This window comes from Branchiostoma belcheri, unplaced genomic scaffold, assembly GCF_001625305.1.
Source record: "Branchiostoma belcheri isolate BF01 breed outbred unplaced genomic scaffold, Haploidv18h27 scaffold31, whole genome shotgun sequence".
Lineage (NCBI taxonomy): Eukaryota > Metazoa > Chordata > Leptocardii > Amphioxiformes > Branchiostomatidae > Branchiostoma > Branchiostoma belcheri.
Window position 1 is genome coordinate 2847116 of NW_017803921.1, and position 26353 is coordinate 2873468.

Sequence of the window (26353 nt, forward strand, 5' to 3'; positions counted from 1 at the left end):
TTCAGTGTATACGCGTTGTGTATTTGGTAGAGACCTTCCATCGACTTTTTTGTATCATAAAAGTTTACAGATGTTACGTTCGTTACCATCGCCGTATATGTTTGAGCCTTGTTTGTAAATCATAAATCATTATTGTAAAGCCATAAGTAACTTTGTTAATATGGTACTCGAATCATCACATTCAATCAAATAGAAATATATCACAGCCATTGGATTTTTGCTTTCTTTTATTTGTCACTACAAGAGCAAAGCATGAGAAATAGAAGTCATTCAATAAAACAGTACTCACATTCTCACAATTAAGGATGAATTGAACATTGTAAAACACACATATTCTTCACGCTTCATTTCATCACTACATTACACGACAATGTGTCACCAAATTCCTTGGATCACCTATTACGAGTATATTGTTATCTTATAAGCTGATGATAACAGATTCTAAGAATCTTTTGCATCTTTCAAATGCAACTTTTTATGCATGAATTGAGCTAGGGGAAACCCAGTGAAACTGTATGTAAATAATTGTAAACAAACATGTCATAGCTTTACTGTATTATCAACATCTCGATCCAAACCTTCAAGTGAAATAGGGATACACCATTCATATGTATCAAGCATACTTTCCTTTTCAAGCAAACTTTTCACACAATCGAAGTATCCTGTCATAAGCTTAAGATTGGTATCTTTTTTATATGTGCATGTGTGAGGCCTTTGGCTATATCATATCAATCGGGGCCCTACAAGTTTCAAGTGCAACATAGTAGTTAAAGGCATCAACATTTTTAGAACGATCAAATATTTGTTTAAGATGAAAAATCATACAGGTAAAGACTTAATGAAAAGTTATCAAGTGGTTAAAAACACATAAACACAGAACTATTCCAGTTGTTACCTGAGACATAAATGTAGCTGCAGTATAATCTACAAGCAGATGTCTGGTGGCAAAAGCGTTACGGTCAGAACTGACCATCTAGAGAGAGTCCTTAGCCCCGGTGGCTAGTGGACACTCCCCTGGCCAATGGATATTGTCTTGCCACCGTATGATCTGCTTGGAGATTAAGTATAGTGCATGAAATTAAGATTTACACCTTGCAATTTGTACATCTTTTTTTCTTTCATTGATATGTGCTAGTACCTAATGATATTGTCTTTGTCCAATGTTTTCTTTCATAATAATCGTTTTGATATAATAGTTTTGATATACTCGACTAAGTGTAATAAGCTAAAAGTCACCCTCACACGACAGTAAGCAAAATAAGCCACTACAAAGTAATTTGTGTAAAAAGCAGTGCCAAAATACACTGCCAAGTATTCTTCCGTAAATGGTATTACCAGATGGTGAACGATTGAATAGCAAAGTTTTTTTTTTCAAAACCACTTTTTGACGTTTCATATTCATCAGTCATAATTGCTCTGATGAAGATGACAGACGGTCATCGAAACGTCGGCTCCTGTTAAAAAATGGTTGTGGACAAAGAACTTTTCTATTCTGTCAAGTATTCTTCCCTGTTCACTCTAGCCACAGTTCATGTCAGGAGTGCGGCCCATGGCATCGTTGTTGTAGTTGTAGTTGTGGTCTGGAAGGGGGCGCTCCGGCGGTTCCATGGGCACATCAAAGCTCGTGCGGCTGTTGTCCTCATTGGCTTCAATGCTGAGCTTCAGACCCTTCATGTCGTCTCCAGCGATTCTGTGAACAAATAGATTATTACCAATTTGACAAAGTGATAACATATCAACTGTAATATAGATCTAGTTTGAAATCGTTCATCTAGCTGAATAGTAGGCTAACCTTGGGTCTTTATTATGTTTACCGAAGGAAAAAATGTTTTCCTCTGTTTCCTCTTCTTCTTCTCCAAACCAATAAGGTCAATGACCTGAACCAGACGTCTGTCACCATGGTAACTAGTGTTGGGTTACATCATGTTGCAATCTTCCAGCAGGAGGGATTTAGACTCCTGTCTGACCATATATGTATGAATGAGTTTGAGTAAGAATTAACAGAGAAGACCATATGCGAAGGTGAACATTATGCATTTGCTTTGCAAATGTTACCTCTCTAGTTTCCCTTCCTTTCCAATCAAAGTATGCTTATAAAATAGTTTTATGAAATGATTTATTCCAACCTTACCCAATGTCTTGTCCAGGTGGCTTGGAGACATGTTGCATCGCCGAGACAACAAGCCCCCTGTCTGCCACGTCCTCATTACGTTCCAGACCCCAAGCATCCTGTGGTGGCTACGAAATAATACATATATTTTTTGTTATGATAACTATAACATTTTTGAAAGACAGTGCACACCATCTGCCATGGCAATTATTTCTGCAATTGGTACTTACATCATCATATTAGCAGAATTGACTTTGAGAAAGTTTTTCCTTACCTGCTCATCGCCAAAACAGACATCAGCATGGTAACGTGTGTCAGAGTCATCGTCCTCGTCATCGCCATAGTTCTGTCTGATGGACATCTGTGGATGATTTAGCACATAAACAACAATGTAATGCGGTGAGACATGATGTATTCCATGAACGATTAGGTTGCAAACGACTTTATTCTGGTGCGATATTTATTCCTACAGAACCAAAATAATAACCATAAGTCTCCATTCATCACTGAGACGCTTATCCAAGCAACAAGATCAATCGCCCATATGAAAGTTCTTCTGTGTTGGTAGTTAGATGTGTGCATGTTTAGAGTTAAAACTTTTGTTCCTGAACAAAGGTTTCACAACAAGACCACTTCCTGAGAGGGGTGAAAGATACTATTTGCATCAGGGCCCATCACCCCACCGCGACGGGGGCCGACATCGTCTACCAGATACCTTTGACCCAGCCAGTGTGACGTCACACTTCAGAGAAGCCACGTGACAAGCCCCACTGGGTCAGTCTACTGAGGAAGACCAAAGTGACTGGTCAAAAGCTCTAGGTGAGAACATTTCCCTTTTGTGTTGGAACACATATTTAATTGTACTTGGTCTTAGAAATTTAAGTTATATCCCATAATATATAACAAGATGACCTACCAGGGCTTCGGACAATGGCATCCCAAAGAGCATTTCCTTCGGCCCACTGTCCACTTCATCGTCGATTCCACCTCCATAGTCATCCCACGTCGTGTGTCCTTCTTTTTCCTGGTATTGAAAACCAGTTGGATGTCCCAGTGTTCCATGGTCGTTGGGTGGTTCAGGGTAGTCCTTTGGTATGCATTAAAACATGTATCGACTGAATAAAGAGACTCTTTTTACACAGCTAAGTGTTTTTATTCAGCTGACGTTTCGGTGGCTGTCTGTCACCTTCCTCAGGTCAATTCTGAGTGACTGGTTCACATTGTACAGCAGCACAGGTGTCGCTGCTATAGCTGCGCTCCCAAACGCAAAGCGACACATGTTCTATGCAAATAAGTGAATTACAAATCTTCGGCTTTTTCGGCTCTGCTCATGAAATACAATGTCGTACAATTGTATGCTAGTAGTAAGGGACTACAGAGTTTATAGGATGTTTACGTGTATAGAGCTGTAGTGATTCTGTGGGTTTGTATCCTACCATACTCACCTCAGTCTCGAACAGTCCTTTTGGTCCAGATGATAGGTCATCGGCGCTGAAGCAATCCCCTTGCTTTTCGATGCCAATAAAAGAAAGAGATTACTATGGCCCCATTCGCACTAGGATAAAATTGTCCGGATCGAGCCGAACTGATTCGCTTTGATCCGGCTTCTATCCGGCTCGATCGGCCTTCGATCCGGTTCAATCCGGCTGGAAGCAGGATAGAAGCCGGATCAAAGCGAATCAGTTCGGCTCGATCCGGAAAAATTTATCCTAGTGGGAATGGGGCCTAAGAGAGTTAGTTTCACTCTTGGATAAGAATAATCAAATCTAGTCATGCTTTAATAAACGAGCTGCAGTGTAGTGGCATTTCGTACACAGTACATAGCTCCCCTCACAATGGGCCTTTCACAGATAACTAAGTAATAAATATTAATGATAAGCTAATCCAGTACAAATGCATTTTCTGTGTGTGTCTTTCTCTCTCTAGCTCTGTGTCTCTCATACATAGCTGATGTTATCGCTCTGCAAGTGTGGTCTTGGGACATCATTGTCTTGATGTAGCAATGACGAAAATGGACTTACCGTCTTGAGTGGTCCATGGTTGTCCAGGTAAAGCATCTCTCGGGGTCCGCTGTCGATGTAACCGTTGTCTTGACGTTCCCAGCCATGGTTTTCTGGTGGGCGACCGTTGTCAGGGGTGCCAGTGAAACAGGCAGGTGCCGTGTTCCTTTCCTACGGGTTTCAACATCACAAATAGCCTTATTTAGGCCATGTTGATTTGATTATATAGATGACATCCTCTGGGAACCCCCAAAATGATGCGAGCTTGCGAATAAAAGATTTCGGTAAAAATATATGCCTTCATTATGAAATCTATGATCATGAAGGTTGAACAAATAACTAAACACACAGAGTATGGTATAGTGAATAATAGACATTTTCCTATTTTGCTTTGAAATTGATTTTGCAATTCTAGGACATTTGTATCGTTTTCCATTATTTTTGTCAATTTGCGGCATCTATTTGCTCATTTTGCAGCCGCTTTGTACGATTTCCTTATTTCTAAAAACGGACGACAATTCATGCACGCTCGGATATGATTTATATAGTCAAATCAACACGGCCTTATGGTTGTACAATATCATCAAGTCATTTATAAATCATGGCGCATTAAACAGTAACTGACCTCAGCTACCAGGGATCGCAGGGGTCCAATGGGCAGGTCGTCGCAACTACTTTCGTCGAGTGTTTGTCCAGTTTCGGCGCTAACGTCTGCTTGAATGGTGTCTTGATCTTTTGGTGGTCCTTCTGACACGTTTCCGCCGCCCGTAGCATCTATCTCTTGCGGGGAAGCTGAGGGTGTTACTTGCTTTGTGTTCTCCTTCTTGGCGTCGACGTCGTCGTCTTCTGGGACAAGGACTGCACTTACGTAAGGACACGTTTCTTCCCTGGTTTCGTCAGTTCCCTCAATCTTGTCTGTCAGTTTCTTTAAGATCCCTTGTACATAGTTGCGAAGGATGGGAATCTCTTGTTCGTAGTGGCGTTGGAGGGCGTCAAGTTGTTGGAGAGCGTACTTCAGGTCGTTGTAGAGCCACCTGGTGGTGGCGATGGTTTTGTCGACTGCCTCTCCCGCTTCATTTGCAGGCGCACTGGTGGTTGAAGGATCGGATGATGCTTGGTTACGATCCTTCGGGTTGATGTCCGTCTTCGATGTCACAAAGGCGGGGTACTCAGGCTCGCTTGAATCTTCAGGCTGGGATAAGGACGACAGATCTAGAGGAGTGGACCGGTCTGAACTCTCGGATGGTTCTTTGTTGGATTCGATGCCTACCTCCGATTCTGCGAGTGACTTACTCGACTCACTTGACTTAAGTCGGGTGCCAGTCCTCCTCTGCCAACCGAACCGCAATGGATGCCTAGTAGCTCCTGTCCTGCATCGCCTTTCCCATGTCATCAGCCCGAGACGGGTAGCGGAGCCGGGCACGGGTGTGGTTGCAATCGGCTCATTCGGAACTGTATCTGGACGGTGAAATTTCAAGGTAGTTGTAAACTTACCTCATCGGTGCTGAAAAATTTACAATGTAAAGCAGGAATGGCCATGTAACTATCCATATGACTCAGTTCCAATTTGTGAAAACCGTTGTCCACATGCCACATCGTCATCACCACAATCATAATTCATTGTAATTATAATAAGATAATATCACTACACTATCTAATATGTTTCTTCCTCTCAATTTTACATAAAGACAATGAAATAATGTCTATCCATACTAAATGACCAACATATGTCCACACCGATCTATATGCGGAATATCTCACTGCATGTAAACAAACAAACAAAGAAACAAACAAACAAACAAACCCTCAAAATCAAATTATGTCAAGGTCTTATCGTCTTATCAAGACCTATCTACATACTGAGTTTAGCGAAAATGACCACTTTTAGTGATGTTAGACAGCAAGCTTAAGTTTATACTCATACTTCATCGGACAAAAGTATTATTATATCGACCTTAAGAAGAATGAATCAAAGCTAGTACCTTCTTTGTAACGGAAGAGCCCTCTGAACAGCATCAGCATAGGGGTAATGACTAGGGTGTACATGAAGGCAAGGAACCCTAGCCACAGTGGCGGCGGCGGCGGCGGCTGCGCCATTCTTACACTTCTTCAACGTCACAAGAGGTTGTAGCAATGCTGCATAATGTAGATATACAAAGTATAGGTCGCACAATTGGAGCGTCATTTAATTTTGCCTTGATCACAATTGTAATTTGGGCTTGTAGGAGCTGTCACGATATCACTCAGTTATCACGATACCAACATTTGTGTGTGTGTGTGTGTGTGTGTGTGTGTGTGTGTGTGTGTGTGTGTGTGTGTGTGTGTGTGTGTGTGTGTGTGCATGTGTTTGTGTGTTCGTGTTATATATTGTTATATATACAATATGTTGTAATATATACAATATGTTGTAATATATATGTTGTAATACATACAAGATGTTGTAATAATAGTAAGTCTGTAAAAGTTCAACACAATTCAGATGTATACCTTGTACTTCTGCCAGGTTGATTTTTTATACTAAACTGAATTGAGTTGACTTGAAAAAAAAAAAACATCAACACCAGTTGTAGTGGTCACAAATAATTTTCCATTTAGGCTGCCTTGTAAGGGTCTTGAATTATTTTTCGTGTCATCTTTTATTTTGGCCCGTTTATCGGTCTAGTTTTCGGCAAACACTCGTCATTCCGTTGCCGACTGTTTCTGACAGCCCGGCAGTCAGATGTTTATATTCGATCTGTCTGACTCTGACCTTCCCTCATGACCTCAATGAAAAGAAACGTCCAGCAGGCCGATTTGAGTACTATTATTTCATGAATAAGAAAAAAGGCTAAAAACAAACAAACAAACAAACAAACAAACAAAATTATCCGGGGTCCCACTCGCTGAGCCCCAAAATATAGCATGGCAGGCACACACAGTATAACCCGACGGGGCCCCCCGTTTGCAATTGTGGGCAAGGCAATCTTAGACCAAAGTACAAACCATACCACTGAAAACAATTGTACGATCATGAAAAGTTTTCAGTTAAAAGAACATGACAATATAGATCCTAAGGACTTAGATCTATAGACAAAAAAAAAAACAGGCAGAAACTTGCGATCTGGCATAAAATCAAATGGAGAACAGTGATATTTTTGCTGTTGTTTTTCAACAGGTCACAAATTGACCACAAGCCAATACACATCCGTGTCACCTGTGCAGGGGCCGCGATAGGTTAAATAAATTCCTTTGTGTTTTGTGGTGTGGAATATAGCCCATTTCTCATGTTCCTAACGCCAGATTTCTCACGATATTGACTGTAAGCCCCACAAAATTTTAATGCAAAAGATTATCACTTAACATAATATCAGATGCAAAGGCTCACACTGACAATTTTGGTATTCAAAGTCAAGGGGACATAACAAATAGGTAGACATGTTTGCCGGCAAATACTTAAGTAACTATAACGTTCTTTTGTAGTCACAAGAGACTATGGCGCAATTTTAGACTTGGCCGGATACCGGCATGCCAAGATATCATGGCAAGAACGACTACTAGTTCTACCTACCTGTACTACTACACATATTTGCGATTTTTGTGGTGGAAATGTGTATATAAATAGCAAGCTGATCTCAAATAAACAAGCTCCTGCGGTCATGAAGTGACACCCGACACTCAGAAAGTCTCAGTAAAACATTAACATTAATCAAGACATTTAGATATCCTAAATGGCGGTCCTAAATGGTGACAACTCAGAAACAGTGAAACATTACGCTATGTACATGAGTGAAGTGAATAGGACAGGCAAATGGAGGGCGACATTTTTAAAGTCCGGACTTGCGAACTACTGGTGCTTTGCCCCTTGTATTTTTCCAAGGGAACCTACATTTTGTACGATCTACCAAGAAAGAAGCCTCTACTAGTCGTTACGGCTAGACTGTAGACCTAGAGCTATAGCACTTTGTTGGGGGCATTAAGAAAAGAACAAAAAACAAAGAAACAAACAAAAACAAGAAATTTAAGATCAAACGTTAATTATATGGCGACGGTACAGATGAGTTGGTAAATTGTACCGTTACTTTCAGTCTGTCTCAGATATGCAATCATATCAAATATGAGGCTCACCCGGGTCTCAAGCGTCGATTGGTAAAACCCCAGAACACCCTTAGGATTCGTCAACGTGCTTCTTTTTTATCCAGGTTAACAGAAAATCTCCGAAATACGTAAGCTGTAAAAAAAAAGTTCACAGTCGCCGAATTCGCGAAGTGCAGTGTGGGTCCAAGTAATTTGCATAGTGACGTCACGCCAGGTAGATCCGAAGCCTGTCAATGAACTTCAACCAAGGGATTATGTTTTCTGTTGGCTATTTTGCAAGTACTGTAATATAATGTCTCTCATTAAAGACGCCCAAGGGTGTTTCAGGGAGGTTTCATTGACGTTTATTTGATCAATGGCGAGATAACAATTAAGTTTGCACCAGCTTCTCGAACCTCCCTTCGGTTTGGAGTGGTAGATTCTATACCCAAACGCAGGTAGACTTCACAACTATATACTAATGCTGCTTCAAACTTGCTAAAACGCCGAACCCAGCAAACCACCCTTAACAACAATTTGGCCCCAACAAGCTTTCCCCGTGGCAAGTTTTAGGACAAAATGTTGTGATTCATAAATTACCCACAATTCATAGTAAACCCGGAAGTGAGGACACGCAGGTAGTTCGACAACAAAATTTAGCCGGTAACATTTTCGTTTTAGAAAACACAGTTCTAACATTTAGCCCCGGGAAACTTTGTGTTGTAGCGTCCACATCGTGTTGTAAGTGAGGACTTTCACGTTGTCTATGTAGTATTATATCTGGGTGTCTGGAATCAGTGTGATGGCACTACTGCGTGGCGATTTGAAGGGGGAGGGGGGCAGATAGAAGACATGTTGTCGGCTTGCGTTTTACGTGAAAAGCCTGGAACAGCTGTTACAAGTACACATGAGCATATTGATTGAACAAGCTGCCAGTTTCCTTTGTTTTCACGCAAGACCTCGTGTTCTTAGTGTTTTAACAACCCTGCAACCCTGGCCATCGATGGAAAACCATACAGCTATATACAGATGGACTTCTCAAAATTTGTTTTCCTTCGATGTCACATTTTATTATCGACCCAGATGAGCTCTAGTGTTGTCGTGAAAATTATCTAACATTTGAGATGAAGACAATTTGTATGTTCATATGTATATATGTTTGTATGCATGTATGTATGTATTTTATAATATATATAAATATAATATTGCCACTTCAATTTGCCACCAAACATAATTAGATTTCTGACTCTTAATTATTAAAATAATGTTGTTTACATGCATTGCAGATAGGGAGATTAGCAGGATCACCTTCACTTTCAGTTTCTGCTTCAATGCAATAAGAGATTCCTAGTTCTAATGGGTAAGTGATCATAATAATCATACAATGGTACTGAATTTATTTTTTAGTATTTGTACAAATATTGGATTTGTACAAATATTGCATTTTCTGTGAGCCATGCTACCAAATTGAATGTTTTCTCAAGTGCCAACACATGCAACTGACAAACTCTTTCGTGTGCAGCAATCTCTAACTTTTTCCAAACTTTCTCTTCTTCTGCATTGTAGACCATCACTTTGTAGATCCATTGCCTCTTCTTCTCTGCCAAAGCCAGAAGACTCAGCTACAGCTCCAAGACCTTCTCTGTTCTCGGTCCTTCCCACCTTTATAAGAACAGTGTGTGATGGTACAGGGCCAGTCAACACGTAGTATGAGTCAGAAACATCCCACTGTGGAGGAAGTGCCTTTGATAATTATGGAAGGTTAATACAAAATTAGTTGCTTATCGTTATGTCAAATAATGTAATTCATGTGTATCAGAATTTTTATAGGAAACATACATATTCTCCTTTCTCCTTGGTACTGAATTGCCATCACACGCACTCTAAGCTGGTGAGAAGCTGTAGAATCAAATTACTAGTAGATTTTTCTTTATTAAAATCTAAATGGAAGGCACTGTATGGGAATTTTGAGGACTGCATGGGGGTTTTGAGAACACTTGTCACTAAAAGAACTTCATGGGGGTTTTAAGAACACTTGTCTCTGAAAAACAATGTATGGGGGTTCCAAGAACAATTGTCACTAAGAAGCACTGTATGGGGGTGTTGGGCACTACATTGGTCCAATGGAGTATTTGATACTGGACATCACTACATGGAAAAGGTTGATATGGAACATTTTGGAATGGAGTGAAATATGCTGTATTTGCTCTTGAGCAAATGTCTGCCTTTCTAATATTGTGTATTTGTTTATTCTATGTCTGACTTTTTTCTTCAGCTCGTGATTCAGACAGTATGGATGAGCTCTGCATGGAGCCCAGTGCTGACTACCAGACCATGAGACAAAAGACGCACACAGGGGCCAAGGATAGTCCTGTTAGCAATGGTGGAACCTACTTTGAAGAGAAGATATCTATTCCACAGTCAGAAGATGTAAGGAAAACTTTTTTCTTGTATATTTGTGTATGTGAATGAACTAAGCTTGCTGGAGTTATATCTCTGTAACCTAAGTTACCTAGAAATTTCTGAAGTAGTGACACAATATTTCAAGTGATGGGTGGGAGATAGCCATACTTAAAATGTAGTAAAAGTTCAGTTATTATCATCATACAATGTATATATCACTAACGGATATGACAACATAGAACAAAACATTATAATAACAAAACTTTGTTGCAAATACATGCCTGAGGGATAATTGCAAGTACAAACAAACATGTATGATTATTACTATGAAAAAAAATACAATCCAACATTATAGTACTACTATATTCTACAACATACATTTTGCATGTACAACATACATTTTAACTTGCATGTACAACATACATTTTAACTTTGTCTGAAGCAATAGAAGACAAATTTACCCACTTCTTCTATGTATACATTATTATTATTAATGTTGTATAATATCAGGTTGGACAGGAGTGAATTAGCAATATGTGTCCCTAAAACTAGTAAAAGAGAACTGCCTTAGGACACTACTTTCTCATTCTGTATCATTTATAGAATGGAATTTTTTGTTTTTCAGTATTCTTTTAGCTTCAGAAAGTTGTGGGCCTTCACAGGACCAGGGTTCCTCATGAGTATTGCATATTTAGACCCTGGAAACATCGAGTCTGACTTACAGTCGGGATTTGTTGCTCAATACAAGGTAAGATCCTTGTTTTCTATGTTTTTTTAGCAAGGCGTTGTTTGCTATTGTAAAAAAATACTGTAATTCCAGTTATGTTTATGGTAGCAAAATTTCACGGTATGAAAAAACATGTTCACGGAACTAAATGTATATGTTCACAGTGGCGGCAGGTGCAGGAAAAAGAAAGTCGAGGAATTATTTGTTAACAGCAATTAATGATTCAGAAGTGACCGTGAAAACAGTGAACGTAAAAGTACCATATGCATGAAAAAAATCTGGGATTACAGTATCATATAGCATATAGCAAACAGCTATTAATAGCCCTGTTTATATCAGTATAACGTTGCTAACACAAGGCTAGGTTTTAAGACTGACCATTCTATATCCTGCTCATTTCTGTGCTAATTAGGTTTATGATTTCTCCAATGGCAGCTTCTCTGGCTGTTGCTTCTCGCCCACATCATGGGGTTAGTACTACAGAGACTATCAGCCAGACTGGGGGTGGTGTCAGGCATGCATCTAGCAGAGGTGTGTCACTCACAATACCCCAGGGTACCCAGGTAAGTAGGGTACAGGGAGAGGGAGAGAGAAGACTTAGGCCAACTTTAGACACAGATTTTTGGGACAACGGTACTACAACAGTGCATCCAGAGCCGTCTTCACATCCCTGACTCCTGCAACCCACCCGTGCCTGAACTGTGGCAGAGCCTTCAGAGCCTGTGTACGACTGGTGAGCCACAGCCAGACACACAGAAGCTGACGTGACATCATTGGTCATCGTAGAGAATGACAGACGAACAACAACAACAGCGTACTCCTGCTTTCGTCAAATTTTCCACCAACAACTTCAGACATGCAGAAAATTTGACGATAGCGGACTACGCTGTTGGGAATTCTCTGCATTCCCATAGTGTTCCTGCTGTCACCAGTACTGCTGTCACAAAAATCTGTGTCTAAAGTAGGCCATAGACTGATAGAGTGATTACGATACTTACGGTAATTCACTGTCTTACTGCCTTAGTATCATGCAGCAAGATAGAAAATGTTATCAGCAATGTTTTCCAGCTAATGTACCTTCCTGGTGATAAGTGCAAAGACATAACTATGTCTGCTGGAGATATCAGTATCACTCCAACAGATTTATACTGAAAAATCAATTGTTTATAGCTATATGTACCTGTAAATTTGTCATATGTAATAATCTTTAATATGTTTCAGACTTGCCTTATGGGTGATGGTGGAGATAGCTATCATTGGCTCAGACATGCAGGAGGTTATTGGGTCAGCAATAGCTCTTAATCTACTCTCTGCTGGAAAGTAAGTAATATGTACTATCCATCTAGTCAACAATTTATGGAGTAGAATAGATTTTTTTATCATACAGTCAAACCTGCCCAAGTGACCACCTGTATAAGATGGCCATCTGGCCGTAACATCTGCTTTTTCTTGATCCTGATTTTTCCCCATAAACATAAGAATTAAGGGACTTGCCTAAGCCAACCACTTGTCCATTGCGACTGCGATTGGCACTATTCGAGACTGGCTAACATAATATTTTTTTGTGAAAGGCCTGTTATTTAGATTACATACTGTGGCATCTAACTTCTGTTTTTCCTTTACAGAATCCCTCTTTATGGAGGTGTGCTTATAACAATCACAGACACATTCGTGTTCTTGTTCCTAGACAAATATGGTGAGTACACACAAATGTTATTTGTCCATTGTACTAAGATAAAGCAGACAACATCAGACCAGATTTGCCATGTGCCGAGTTGGTAATGGTCTGAGTTGTCCTGATACCATAGCCAAGCACCCCAGGTCACCCCTACTATTCGCAATAAGTGAGTTTGGTTCTTTTACATGCAACGTTTTGATGCCATAAGCTCCCTCATACATGGAGCCACCACCTCATCAGAAAGGACACTCCTTATATTATTCACTGCAAATGGACTGCATTACCATAATCCAATTCTTACACAGTACTATATAATTATACATGTATACGATTGCTATGTTTTAGGTCTACGAAAACTTGAGGCCTTCTTTGCCTTTTTGATCACCGTGATGGCCTTAACTTTTGGATATGAGGTTAGTGAAGCAACTATTCTCCCACGTACAGTATAATATGTATAACCGGTGTCAAATCATAATCAAATAGTCAAACCTGTGACCAGCTCTACATAAGAGCCACCATTTAATTTTCTTAGATTTCTTAGATTTTTCTTAGAAAAATAAGTATTTCAAAGCCTGCAATCTATGATAAAATGTTTTTGTTTTCAGTATGGGACAGTGGGACCAAACCAGGTAGAAGTACTGAAGGGCTTGTTTATCCCTGGCTGTGCAGACTGTGGATATAAGGGAGCAGCTCAGGCTGTGGGAATCATCGGTGCAGTCATCATGCCTCACAACCTCTACCTGCACTCCGCATTGGTAAAGGTAGGGGGCTCTCTTAATCTTGCCACTACTCCACCAGTTTTCATGTGTCATACCTGAAGACAATTCTTTATATTGGAACAAAAGTCTTAACGACTAAGATAATGTTTATGTTTCCCTACAGTCCAGAGATGTAGACAGAAACAAGAAAGAAGATGTGAGAGAAGCCAACATGTACTTCTTCATCGAGGCTGCCATCGCTTTGTTTGTGTCCTTCATCATCAACTTGTTTGTTGTTTGTGTGTTTGCAGAAGGGCTACACAACGTGACCAATCAGGAACTGGTATGTCTGCAGATATGTAAACATTAACATTTTCTCTCCATATAGACAATTGTGGTTAGGCATAGGAAAATTAATGTTGTGTTTCCAGTTTCAGCCCTGAAAAAAAATAGGGTCCGTAGGTAAAGATTTTCTTTTTTTTTTAGATTTTGGCTAAACTGATCAAACACAGTGAATTCGGGACTGTCTCACAGACCTGTCCATGTAGATGTACAAATGGACGAATATTTCACCTGATTTGCTGAAGAATAAAATGCATTACATAACGTTTCAGACCTTAGAGGGTTTGAAATTGAGATGACAGATAAAAAATTTTTTAGGCTTACCAGCGGTTGATTGGTGGAGTTTTCTTACATGTAGCGTGGGTCGAGAAACACATATTCCTAGGCATTAGGAGTACATTTCATTGAATACTCTTTTACACCATGAACATAGTTTAACTCCTAGCATTGCCACATCTATGTGAAGATAATTCTTAATTTGTAGAAATGGCATTGACAATGTTTTGCTCTTTTTCCTGTTCCTATTTAGTATAACCTCTGCACAAAAAATGGAAACCCACATGCTGCTATATTCAACACCACAGGAGACGTGGAAGTTGATATTTATAAGGGGGTGAGTCCATTTTACTTAATATTAGATATGACTTTAGTGGCACACGAGAAAACATTACAGTAACTTCCTTCCACCCATAATTGTTGGAACAGAACGCGTGCTCCATCTGGGGTCACCCATGGTCATTGGAACAGAATGCGTGCTCCATCTGGGGTCACCTGTGATCATTGGAACAGAATGAGTGTTCCATTTGAAATGAGGATAATAATGCCCAGGACTGATTTTGTGTAACGTTATGTATTTCCAGGGTGTGTTTTTAGGTTGTAAATACGGAATTGCTGCCATGTACATCTGGGCTGTTGGAATCTTGGCTTCTGGGCAAAGTTCAACCATGACAGGAACATATTCAGGGCAGTTTGTTATGGAGGTATGTTGTAGAAATGCTTACTTTTTCAGGGCCAGAATTACTGGGTGCATATGTACCTTTAGTTAGTGCAGGTAAAATTGGAGCTGTGCAGGTATTTCTGATGTCTACCTGCACCTAACCTGCACTGGTCCATGTACTGGGTATATGCAGGTTAGTGCAGGTAAAATTGGACCTGTGCAGGTATTTCGGATGTCTACCAGCACCTAACCTGCACTGGTCCTTGAACTGAGTTTAGATATACGTGTAGATGTATTTGATATCTATTGGATGGTCAGCACCTATGAAGTATAAGAGAAATAATGGCAATGGCTTCTGAACAGTTTTTTGGTTGATCTATATTTCTCAAATTCTGCGTGGTACAGCTTGGTTAAAGTTGAATTGTGACAATTTGCTTGCATCTTTGAACTTGAAAGGGTTTCCTGAATCTCCATTGGTCGAGGTGGAAAAGGGTGTTGCTGACAAGGTCCATTGCCATTGGTCCAACCATCTTTGTGGCAGCCTTCAGAGGGGTCAACGACCTGACGGGCATGAATGACTTCCTGAATGTTTTGCAAAGTCTTCAGGTAACCAGCACAAATATTATTAGCATTTAAGATATGAATTTTGATGCATTTAATGAAAAGTGATACAGAAAATATTATTGTTTCCATGGAAGATACTTTCTACATTGTATATAGTGTAATTTGTTAGGGCTTTTTTTGTGTAACTGAGTAAAATGTATGGGGTTTGTAACTATACTTTAAAATCCAGCTCTATATAGGATTAATGCTTTTGAACAGTTTGCAGATTTTTCTTTATCAGATCACAGTACTTTTGTAATGTGTGTACATGTGATTTGTGTTTCAGCTGCCTTTCGCTCTGGTGCCCATTCTGACCTTCACCAGTATGTCTGGAATAATGGACGACTTTAAAAATGGAGTGTACGTACTGTATTTTCTCTGTAACATACCAACAACATGTCACTCCACAGAAATATTAACCTGGTATCCAGTCTATCGTGGTTGGGGCATAGTAGTTGGGGCAGGCTGTCTTCGGGGCTCTAATAGTCATGTATCAAACATCTGGAAAGGTTTACACAGTTACATGTATGTATCAATGTCTTACAGAATTCATTGCTGGAATGTTTCGAATATGTTTAAGAATATTGAATGCAAGAATGTTTTACATTTTGTGAAACCTTGTAACTCTTACAGCAATGTGGTGCTTGCAGATTTTTATTTTGTTAATTTCTTTCCACAGATTAAACAAGCTCCTAGTCTGTTCCCTGGCTATAGCTGTCCTGGGGATCAACTTCTACCTAGGATTCATCTCCATAAAACAGTTACCCAAACACTGGGCACTCTACACCTTCATAGCTGTACTTGTGCTGGCTTATGTCACATTTGTTTCATATTTGGTATGTACTACTTTCATGAATTATAGTTTACCATTGTGTGATTTGGTGAGATTGTAGTGTTATGTAGTCAAACCTCACAATAGTAAAATGTAGTACGGTAACCTTATAGTACTTATGACAGTAGTTGTATGTTCTTTTATATAATAATATGTAAACTTTTCTTTTACTTTCTTTGACACTGTACATTTACATGCAATTGGCATTTAGCCATAATTTCATAAAATTTTTAGAGCACTGAGGAACCTTTTATTTCATCTACAGGCATGGAGGTGTTTAATAGCTCTTGGTTCCAGATGTCTTGAAAAGGTGAGTTACTGTGAAAGAGAAATAAGTTTCTGTGACATTGAGTCCATTTCAAGTCACTGCACTGGTATTCAATCCAAACAATCCAGTATTTAATTTTTTTTTCAATTTGCACATGCACATGGCACTTTCGCCAAATAATTTCATTTGGAACAACATTTGGAAGCAAGTATGTATGATAACTGTTATAACCCCATGTGATACCGCTATAGTTATCACACGGGCCATAGCACCCATATCAAACGTTATCGTGGGTCATGTATGACATGATATTAAGTTACAAATGATTGTTTCCCTTTTCCAGCTTGCCTGTTGTCATACTGCACAACCAACATATCAGCTGGACCAAATGACTGAACTCCAAACAACAAACGACCTTTTCTCATCTGATGAAGAAGTGGACCAAAGCAGCCATGCAGTTCAAAAAGCAGACTAAAAAAACATGTTTTACATAGAGTCTATTTAATATACATTTCTTGCCACCCGATAGCATTTACCTTTGATGTACATGTACTTATGAAAATGAAGTTACATATATTGTGCATAATATACTTTTAATAGCATTTCAAAGGAAGGAATTCAAGTGTAAATGACAGATTTTGTATACTAGTAGTTTTTTCTACAGTCAAGGCAACATTCACCATATTTAATCATAAAGATTACATTGTACCCTATTCACAAAATTGAATGCAATCTTGTGCTGAAATTGAAGTCAATATCAGTATTCATACTAGTATGCCAATGAAATAATTCAATAGTCAATTATGAGTAGAAATACATTCTGCATAATGATTTTTAATTTTTGCACATGGCAATATTCAATATGTTAGCCTATGGACCTGCCAGTAATCTTTTTGTCCTTTCTCTGCAATATGGATACAATATGACCAAAGTTAATATGACCAAAGTTAATAGAGATATGTGTAGGCCAGTCTGTCATGTATTTATTTGTCATATATATTTTAAGTTTCTTGTATGTAAGATTGCATAATTCAATTTCTTAGTACCTTAAACAATGTGGCAATCAAGGCGAAGAGGCTATAAGACTTATTGTGCATTAACATTTTTCTTCACTCATAGGTCACACCAATTTAATTTGTTGGTTCTCGGATTTTTGCAGAGAAAATATGAAGCGACAGGGCGAAAAAAAATAAAAATAGAAACAGGCCTAGGCATCCTATTGTAGCCCCAAATGCTATTATAGGAGCCATGATGTCAACATACCAGGCTGGTTTGTAATTCAAATAATGAACTTCAAACTTTTAATAAATCCACTGTATTGATAGGTGGAAAAATGTAACAGTTCTGAAGAGAAGGGACTTCCTTCAACTGTTGGGGCCAAAATATGAGCATTTTGGAGTTGATTCAGTGGTTGACAATTTTTTTGTTTGTAATTCAGAAAAAATGATGCGGCAAATCCGAGAACCAACAAATTAAATTGGTGTGGCCTAAGTTCATGTCACATGTAAACTGAGATCATCATGAGGCTGGTCCAATGGTGACAAGTTTCTTTGTTCTATTTTAAGGACTTTAATTATGATGATTGTGGTAGTATTTATTGGGAATAATGGAGAAATAAGTTGACTGTGGTATAACTATAAGGAATACATTTTTTAAGTCATTGGTTCAATAAACAAGGATGTAGTTGTAACTTATGCCATATTGTTTTAACTATATGCTTGTGGCCTTGTCAACAAAGTTCATTTGTTTTCCTAAAAATTAAGCTTCATGTACAGATACTGATGATGCAATTTACCAATAAAACTTTTTAAAGTAGTCGTAAAGATTGACACCATATTTTGTATCACTGCTCTACATTTTTGGTCCAGGTGACTCAGTAACAGGTTAACAAATACTTCTGAGATAAAATTTATGTAATGGGGTCAGATTTTCTGGACTATGACAGTCTAAGGCGTCACCTCTGTTGTTTTATTGCTTGACAAGCTACTCGTTTTATCAACACACGTAGTTCTCTTCGGCTGTGTGGGTGTTCCTAGTAGGCTGTTTTAAACAGTTGCATTGATAGCTTACTATGGAATAACGTCGCCAAGCAAGCAAGAGTCCTAGAAAAGGACGTCAGGTGGAAATTGCCATGGACAACCCAGGATTTCATGATATTGAGCTGAAGGTATGTCTGACTAGAGATAAGTATTTGCCACCGGTGTGCGATAGGTGACTGAATATATTTAGGTCGTGTGGGGTAGCGGTAGAGTGCTCGTCTCAAAACCAAGAGGTCCCGGGTTCGAACCCTGCCATGCCACTGATTTCGTAGCATTACAATGCACTTTACACGTCTTAGTTTGATCTTTTGCCCTACTGCCATTCAGTCTATGCAAGACAAATAATCCTGTTTACTCGTAATCAAAGTGTTCTTTGTTTTTCTGATTTTCTCACCGAAGTAAACAAAAAAAATTCTCCGTGTCCATGATTTTAATTTGATTTTAAGGTCTATCCTTCTGTCATTGAATTGATTGCAATATAGTCTAAAAATACGTCTCGATGTACAGAACTGTCAAACCTGTTCTACCAGCTTACCTTTATGGTTGACATAATGGCTACACGCCCAGTGGTCAGTTAAACTGGGTCAGTTGTGACAACAGGTTTGTTTGTCAACACGGTTCATTTCAGAGCTGGCCATCTTTTTAGCAATATGAAGACATTCAATGAACAAAGAGACTCATTATACGCAACCAATAGTTTATTCAGCCGACGTTTCGGTGACCGTCTGTCACCTTTCAGATGATGTCTTTGTTATGACCCTTGATCTCTCAGCTAAAGCAGTATTTACGATTCTGTTAAACTCTAAATATATATTAGATAACTTGTCAAGTTTCAACCTGTCACACCAGGAGGACCATGACAGCCAATGTACTGAAAATGTTCAGGAAAACCGACCTACCAAACCGGCTATCAGTGACGAGAAGCACGGCCCAGAACCGTTCTATGACACAGGTATATGATTCATCAGTTTATTAGAGAATAGAATGTTGTTTCGTTCAGTTTTCAACTTTATCTGTGCAAGTTTTGCAAACTTTAGCAAGCTACAAATGATGTTTGGACCAGTAACTTGTTACATGGTCGTTTGTTTGTGCGTAACGTATTGCGGCGAATAATCAAATCCATCTACATCGTTTCTGTCCTTTGACTCCCTCAGATGACACTTCTACCTACAAAGAGAAGTTTGGCTGGGGAAGATTCCGGCCTGCCCCCTTGCGGTTTCTCGCCACCGTACAGGGAATGTTGGCCCTGTTGGTGATAGCCTCCGTGGTCCAAAGCATGGCGCTCTCAGGTTTGGTTGGGTCGACCATCTCTACCATCGAGAAACGGTACCAACTTCCAAGTTCTAGGTCAGGTAAGGTCAACATTCTACCAAAACAAACATGGCTGACAGCTGTGTTTCCAACTTTTTCATTACACTCGTACGGCGTCATATTTTTGTAGCTCCGTGCCCTGAATGGCACTTATTTGTAAGGGTGTCGTCATTTCAATTTTAGTGCAAAAACGGCCAGACGTTTCAGGTAGCATCCACTACCTTTCGTCAGTAACACTAAGAGTCTACAGGAGAAATGCAGGTTTCTAAGCACGAACTATTGATTGATATACCTTTCTTTCTCTTCAGCTCTGGTTTCGACCGTTTACGACGTGACGTACGCTGTAGCAGCTCTTCTCATCACCTTCGTCATCAAGACCAGGAGGGGCAAAATCATCAACATCGCGGCGGGAACCTTCCTGTTGGGCGTCGGTCTGTTTCTGTACAGCCTCCCGCATTTCACCGTGGGGCTGTACAACTACGGCGACGCGGTGAGCGTTACCTGTGATCCCGCTTCTAACAGCACATTCACCGCCTGTGTGGAGGAAGAGCGAGGCCTCTCCGATCTGCTGTATGTCATTCTTTTAGGTAAGTCCTGCTTGTATACTACTAGTTCTAAGGTCCAAGGTCAAAACATCTGCAGTCAAAAAATGAATACAGAAATAGGTAGATACTACAATGTACACGTAACCCATGACCAAAGGTTGTGCCTATTTTGTCCAAAGCAAATTGAAGATGGATTTCAGTTTGTCATGGAATGCTCTAGATACGATGTTATGAATTCACATTTGTTAATTCTAGTACAATAGATTTTAAGAGACTCGATGCTACATTTGCCAGCCCCAGTGAGTTTATATCGCCCACCGTCTCTACGGAGTGTAGGCCTCTTTATACATGTACGTCTTAATACGTAGTTCTAGCCTGATCAGTGTCCACTATTCTGACTTTGTATCTGATTTTAAATGTTGTTTGTACCTTCACAGCACAAGGCGTGAGCGCGATCGGATCTATGAGTATTTATGTATTTGGAAATGATATTCTGGAGAGCACGTCACCACAAGGCTCAGGCGGGTTCTATCTCGGTAAGCACAGCACTTGGTTCAGATAGCTGATCAAGATCGAGAGTCAAACTCACTAATAGCTTAACTAGACATAGAATGGTAGTTTCTCTTACCTGTTGATGTGTAATATATCGGCAGCTCTCTGTCACATAATAATACGTTTTTTTATTAGTTTTAAGTGGAGCTAGAATTTTAGATTTAGTAGAAGTAGAACTTAATGTTAGCACGTGGCTTTATGCCTTTCTTCAATACTTCTGTACTCGTTGTCCTTGTCAGTTTGCAATTAGTCCTCGGGCATGAACTTGCAATAAAAGTATTTTTCTAATTCTTTCGGCAGGTATTCTGAGCGCCTCCAGAGTAGCTGCAGGGGCGGTAGGTTTTATCGTCAACGGACAGCTTCTGAACATTTTCATCGACTTCAACAAACCTGGAAATATTCCGTAAGAATGCAGTCTTTTCCAGTGTTCGTTTATTTCTGTCAGATCACATGTGTAATACTAATCAAGTTCAACTTGTAATCTATCATAAGGCTAACAATATTTACTTTTAAGCTTAGTGTTTTCGAAGGACACTGACCGACTGTGTTTCCCTGTCCCGGGTGCTGCTGTGTTTCCCTGTCCTTGGTGCTGACTGTGTTTCCATGTCCTTGGTGCTGACTGTGTTTCCCTGTCCTTGGTGCTGACTGTGTTTCCCTGTCCTTAGTGCTGACTGTGTTTCCCTGTCCCTGATGCTGACTGTGTTTCCCTGTCCCTGGTACTGACTGTGTTTCCCTGTCCCTAATACTGACTGTGTTTCCCTGTCCCTGATGCTGACTGTGTTACCCTGTCCCTGGTGCTGACTACATGTATGTTTCCCTGTCCCTGATGCTGACCGTGTTTCCCTGTCCTTGGTGCTGACTGTGTTTCCCTGCCCTTGGTGCTGACTGTTTTCCCTGTCCCTGACTGTGTTTCCCTGTCCCTGACTGTGTTTTCCTATCCTTGGTGCTGACTGTGTTTCCCTGTCCTTGGTGCTGACTATATTTCCCTGTCCTTGGTGCTGACTGTGTTCCCCTGTCCTTGGTGCTGACTGTGTTTCCCTGTCCTTGGTGCTGACTGTGTTTCCCTGTCCCTGAGTGTGTTTCCCTATCCTTGGTGCTGATTGTGTTTCCCTGTCCTTGGTGCTGACTATGTTTCCCTGTCCTTGGTGCTGACTGTGTTTCCCTGTCCTTGGTGCTGATTGTGTTTCCCTGTCCTTGGTGCTGACTATGTTTCCCTGTCCTTGGTGCTGACTATGTTTCCCTGTCCTTGGTGCTGACTGTGTTTCCCTATCCTTGGTGCTGATTGTTTTTCCCTGTCCTTGGTGCTGACTATGTTTCCCTGTCCCTGACTGTGTTCCCTGTCCTTGGTGCTGACTGTGTTTCCCTGTCCTTGGTGCTGACTGTGTTTCCCTGTCCTTGGTGCTGACTGTGTTCCCCTGTCCTTGGTGCTGACTGTGTTTCCCTGTCCCTGGTGCTGACGGTGCTTCTCTGTTCCTGGTGCTGACTGGTATGATATCGTGGAACTCTTGTTTTCCTCAGACCATCAGGAGGTCTAGGAGATGCCCGCTGGCTGGGTGCCTGGTGGCTCGGCTTCCCTCCACTGGCTGCAGTGGCAATATTGACCGCTCCGTGGATACTTGGACTGCCTGGAAAAATATCAGGTAGGAGGCATTAAAAAAAAGAGGAAATTGAGAGAATAAATCTAAATTTAAATCAAATTCAAACTGAATTTTGGATGATCTAGCATTGATAATTTTTCGTTTCATAATCGTTTATTTAATCTATTTCTATAATCATTTACCAATTTTACCAAAATCATTATCACATTCTAAAAAGAGCGATTCGTGACAAATACCCTTCTACAACTACTACAATTTACATTTCACTTACAGAGCATTATATATATATATTAAAAAATGGAAAGCCATATATTTATTGTAACTATCTTTCCGGTAGCCGAGAAAAAAGCCATAGATGAGGACGTCAAAGGCTCATTAGAAAAAGAGGAATCGAGCGAGGCTAAAGGACTGCTGCGGGTGCTGGACTTCTTCAAACAACTCTGGTCCCTGGTCACCAACCCGATATTTGTGTTCATGGTGTTAGTGGGTATAGGTACAAACATGTGCTATACTAGTCTCAACACTTTCGGCATCAAATACGTTGAAAACCAGTTCGCCATGTCTGCTGGTGCCGCTTCTATCGCTTCGGGTAAGTAGTCACTTCTCCCACGGCTTAGCGTTTTCGTTGTTGCATCAATTAAACAATAACATGTTTTGTGCAATATCCTTTTTGTAAATTATTTCAGTCCGTACCATACAATAGAGGGACTGAAATATGTTGTATTTGCTCCCGAGCAAATGTCGGCCTTTCTAGTTTACATCGTATTTTGACATCTATTGTACACAAAATTCTCATTATTTATTGTACACAATTTTCTCGTAAAAATCTGCTTGGTCTTGGTGTCTTCATCAACTAAGAACTAATAAGGTTATGTACAAGCATCCGGATATCTGTCTAATGTGTTCGAGTAAACTCGTATTAAAATCTTTAACTGATTGATATATTCATGATAATTTATGTACACATTTGTATTCATTGTATTTATATTAACATTCAAATTATTTTCAAACAAATGCCTTTTCCAAAAGGTTTAACCATCATCCCTGCCGGCATCCTTGGGTCCGTGATTGGAGGACTGGTGATGAGGAAGTATAAGCTGGGAGTGACCGGATCTCTGAAGATCACGCTGGTCGGGATAGCCTGTATGTTCCTCCTGCCGCTGGGCTTTGCTGTTCGCTGTCCGAATACTGTCATGGCGGGCGTCACAGTGCCTTATGGAAACGGGTAAAAGGAGTTTTCTAATCAATAAATGTACATGTCTGTGAGGCAAAAATGTGATGTTGCTGACTGAAAATGGTTGCTTGTTTCGTATCGTAGGCAGGCTGTCCTCATCCAGAATACTTTTTATTTTGCCACCCCGAAATTGAATCGGATGCCTTTAAAGAAATAATCATGGGGATAAGGTAGTGGGGTCGTGTGGCACCGATCTTGTGGAAAAAAGCACTTTACACCGGCTTTCCTCACTTAACTCAGGTGGAAATGTGTTAGAGTTAACATACTTCGGCTAGGGTTAGCATAATAGCCTACTGTACCCTGTCTTAGGTCTGTTCCCAGGACGCCTGTTGTGGGTACAGCAGAGTTAGTGTCCCCCTGTACCCAGGACTGTCCCTGTCCGCCCGCATAATAACATACTGTACCCTGTCTTAGGTCTGTTCCCAGGACGCCTGTTGTGGGTGCAGCAGAGTTAGTGTCCCGCTGTACCCAGGACTGTCCCTGTCCGCCCGCCTACAACCCCGTCTGTGGAGCCGGCGTGGAGTACTTCTCGCCATGTCTCGCGGGATGTTGGAACGCCTCGCGAGAACAGGTCAGTTCATGTCAACATTTTTATGACATTGGGGAAAATAAACCACTTAAATGTTCTACTATCACTTCATAGTTCAAGTTCTTTATCATATTTACCGAAGGAAAACATATTCTTTTTGCTCTGATTCTTCTTCCTATTCTTCTCCAAACCAATAAAAGGTAAATGACCTGAACCAGACTGTCTGTTACCATGATAACTAGTGTTGGGTTAGATCATGTTGCAATTTTATAGCAGGAGGGATTTAGACTACGATAGTATTCAATGTTTTAGGGTGATCTGAACTTTTCACCATGCAGGGATACACATCATGCTCCTGCTATGCTGGTGATGAACCAGTGGACGTTACGGACACGTTCTCGGTGACTTCAGGTCGCTGCTCTAACGGCTGTACCCTGCTCCCACTGGCCATGGCTCTGCTGTTCCTCTTCTCTTTCGGCCTGGGGCTGGCTAACGCTCCGAGGACGGTCATTGTCTTGAGGTGAGCATTGACTTAAAGGGGCATTATGTAACATTTTTGTTCCAAAAATTAAAATCTTTTTTAAAGATATATTCAATGCATGCAATTGTAAATTATTTCCACTTTTCAACGTATTTGGTTATTTTACATGTCTGACATTTGTTGTTGGCGCTAAAACATTCCACACAAGGCAAACTCAGTTTGTTGTGCCACCACAAATTACCAGAATGTAAACAAACATGGCTGACAGCTGAGTTTCCAGCTTTTAAACACACCCATAAGTAAGATGCGTATTTTTGGCACCTCCACTTCCTGAATGACACTTATTTGCAATGGACTAAGTGTAAGGTTGATTCAATTAACTTTGTAATGAAACTGAGCCCAACTTTCTTTCGATCGTTTTACAGCTGTGTTCAGGAGAACCAGCGATCATTTGCTCTCGGCATCGAATCTGTCGTTCGGACTTTCCTCGGTAGGTGTCCTCTCATTTTTCATCGTAAATTATACAAGTAACTTTAATCCAAGCTAGGTAACATCTGTGTCCATAATATCACCATAGTCCATATTATCGCCACATTGAGAAAAAGTGTGCTTAAAGATGTTTTTACCGCAACATACCCTACATTTGAGGTGTGCAGGAGTGCATACCAAAAGTATGTTGCAGTAAAAATATGTTAAAGCACACTATTTCTCAAGGTGGCAATATTATGGCCCTGGTGATATTATGGACACGGATGTTACTCATTTTCAACTGATCATGAGTGAAGTGAGAAAAGTTGTGTAAAATATTAAATTTGATTGACACGTGTTCTTACAGGTTCTGTACCTGCTCCGCTGGTGTTCGGCGCTCTGGTGGACCAGGCATGTTTACTGTGGGACCAGAACTGTGGCCAGCGAGGGGCGTGTCTCATGTACGATAACGCCTTACTCAGCACGTACCTGGCCATACTCATGGCCGCTCTAGCATCATGGTCCTTCCCTTGTGCCTGCCTTGCCATGTACTTCTGGAAGCGCAGGAACACATCAGAAGTATACGAAGTCGACAGGACAGAAAATGAGAAAGAAATTTAATGCTTTAGAGACTAAACACACCAAGCCCTTTCGCACAGGGTTTTTGATAAGGAAAAGGCAATGATTCTTAGAGATATGATTCTTTAGAGTTATCTAATATTAAATCCAGTGTAATTCCAGGGAGGTGAAGTCAATTTTAATTCTTTTTCATTCTTTTAATGTGGTAAGTTGAATCAAACATATCCATAGCATACTTGATATCTGTGGCAATAATATGATGTTGCTAAGGGAAAACGGTCGATTGTTTTGTATCCTGGGCTGGTTCTCGCTATTTGTGGGTGGTACCCAAAAATAAAGAGACGCCTCGTGTAGATTGTTTTTGTG

General features: G+C 40.3%; 3 protein-coding genes across 3 annotated transcripts; 2 read left to right on the forward strand and 1 right to left on the reverse strand.

Annotated features, from left to right (window-relative positions):
• Nucleotides 1-209: 209 nt before the first annotated feature.
• On the reverse strand, nucleotides 210-6214 carry LOC109474562. Its single transcript, XM_019774893.1, has 8 exons — nucleotides 6093-6214; nucleotides 4736-5568; nucleotides 4132-4281; nucleotides 3556-3618; nucleotides 3027-3197; nucleotides 2385-2471; nucleotides 2132-2238; nucleotides 210-1690 (listed from the first exon to the last, which is right to left on the reverse strand). The coding sequence occupies exons 1-8, from the start codon at nucleotides 6205-6207 to the stop codon at nucleotides 1519-1521; spliced, it is 1698 nt and encodes a 565-aa protein (XP_019630452.1). The 5' UTR covers nucleotides 6208-6214; the 3' UTR covers nucleotides 210-1518.
• Nucleotides 6215-9813: 3599 nt separating this feature from the next.
• Nucleotides 9814-17845, forward strand: LOC109474648 (natural resistance-associated macrophage protein 2-like). Its single transcript, XM_019774995.1, has 16 exons — nucleotides 9814-9924; nucleotides 10439-10593; nucleotides 11192-11314; nucleotides 11729-11856; nucleotides 12515-12613; nucleotides 12919-12989; nucleotides 13317-13384; nucleotides 13577-13732; nucleotides 13854-14012; nucleotides 14541-14624; nucleotides 14872-14991; nucleotides 15405-15554; nucleotides 15838-15911; nucleotides 16231-16387; nucleotides 16649-16693; nucleotides 16995-17845. Exons 1-16 carry the CDS (start codon nucleotides 9846-9848, stop codon nucleotides 17124-17126), a joined length of 1800 nt encoding a protein of 599 aa, XP_019630554.1. The 5' UTR covers nucleotides 9814-9845; the 3' UTR covers nucleotides 17127-17845.
• A 1829-nt stretch (nucleotides 17846-19674) lies between these two features.
• LOC109474497 (solute carrier organic anion transporter family member 4A1-like) lies at nucleotides 19675-26049 on the forward strand. The gene is made up of 12 exons (XM_019774787.1): nucleotides 19675-19684; nucleotides 19845-20042; nucleotides 20310-20588; nucleotides 20984-21082; nucleotides 21399-21501; nucleotides 22617-22738; nucleotides 23034-23285; nucleotides 23726-23921; nucleotides 24345-24501; nucleotides 24798-24979; nucleotides 25366-25430; nucleotides 25776-26049. Exons 1-12 carry the CDS (start codon nucleotides 19675-19677, stop codon nucleotides 26027-26029), a joined length of 1917 nt encoding a protein of 638 aa, XP_019630346.1. The 3' UTR covers nucleotides 26030-26049.
• The last annotated feature ends 304 nt before the right edge of the window (nucleotides 26050-26353 follow it).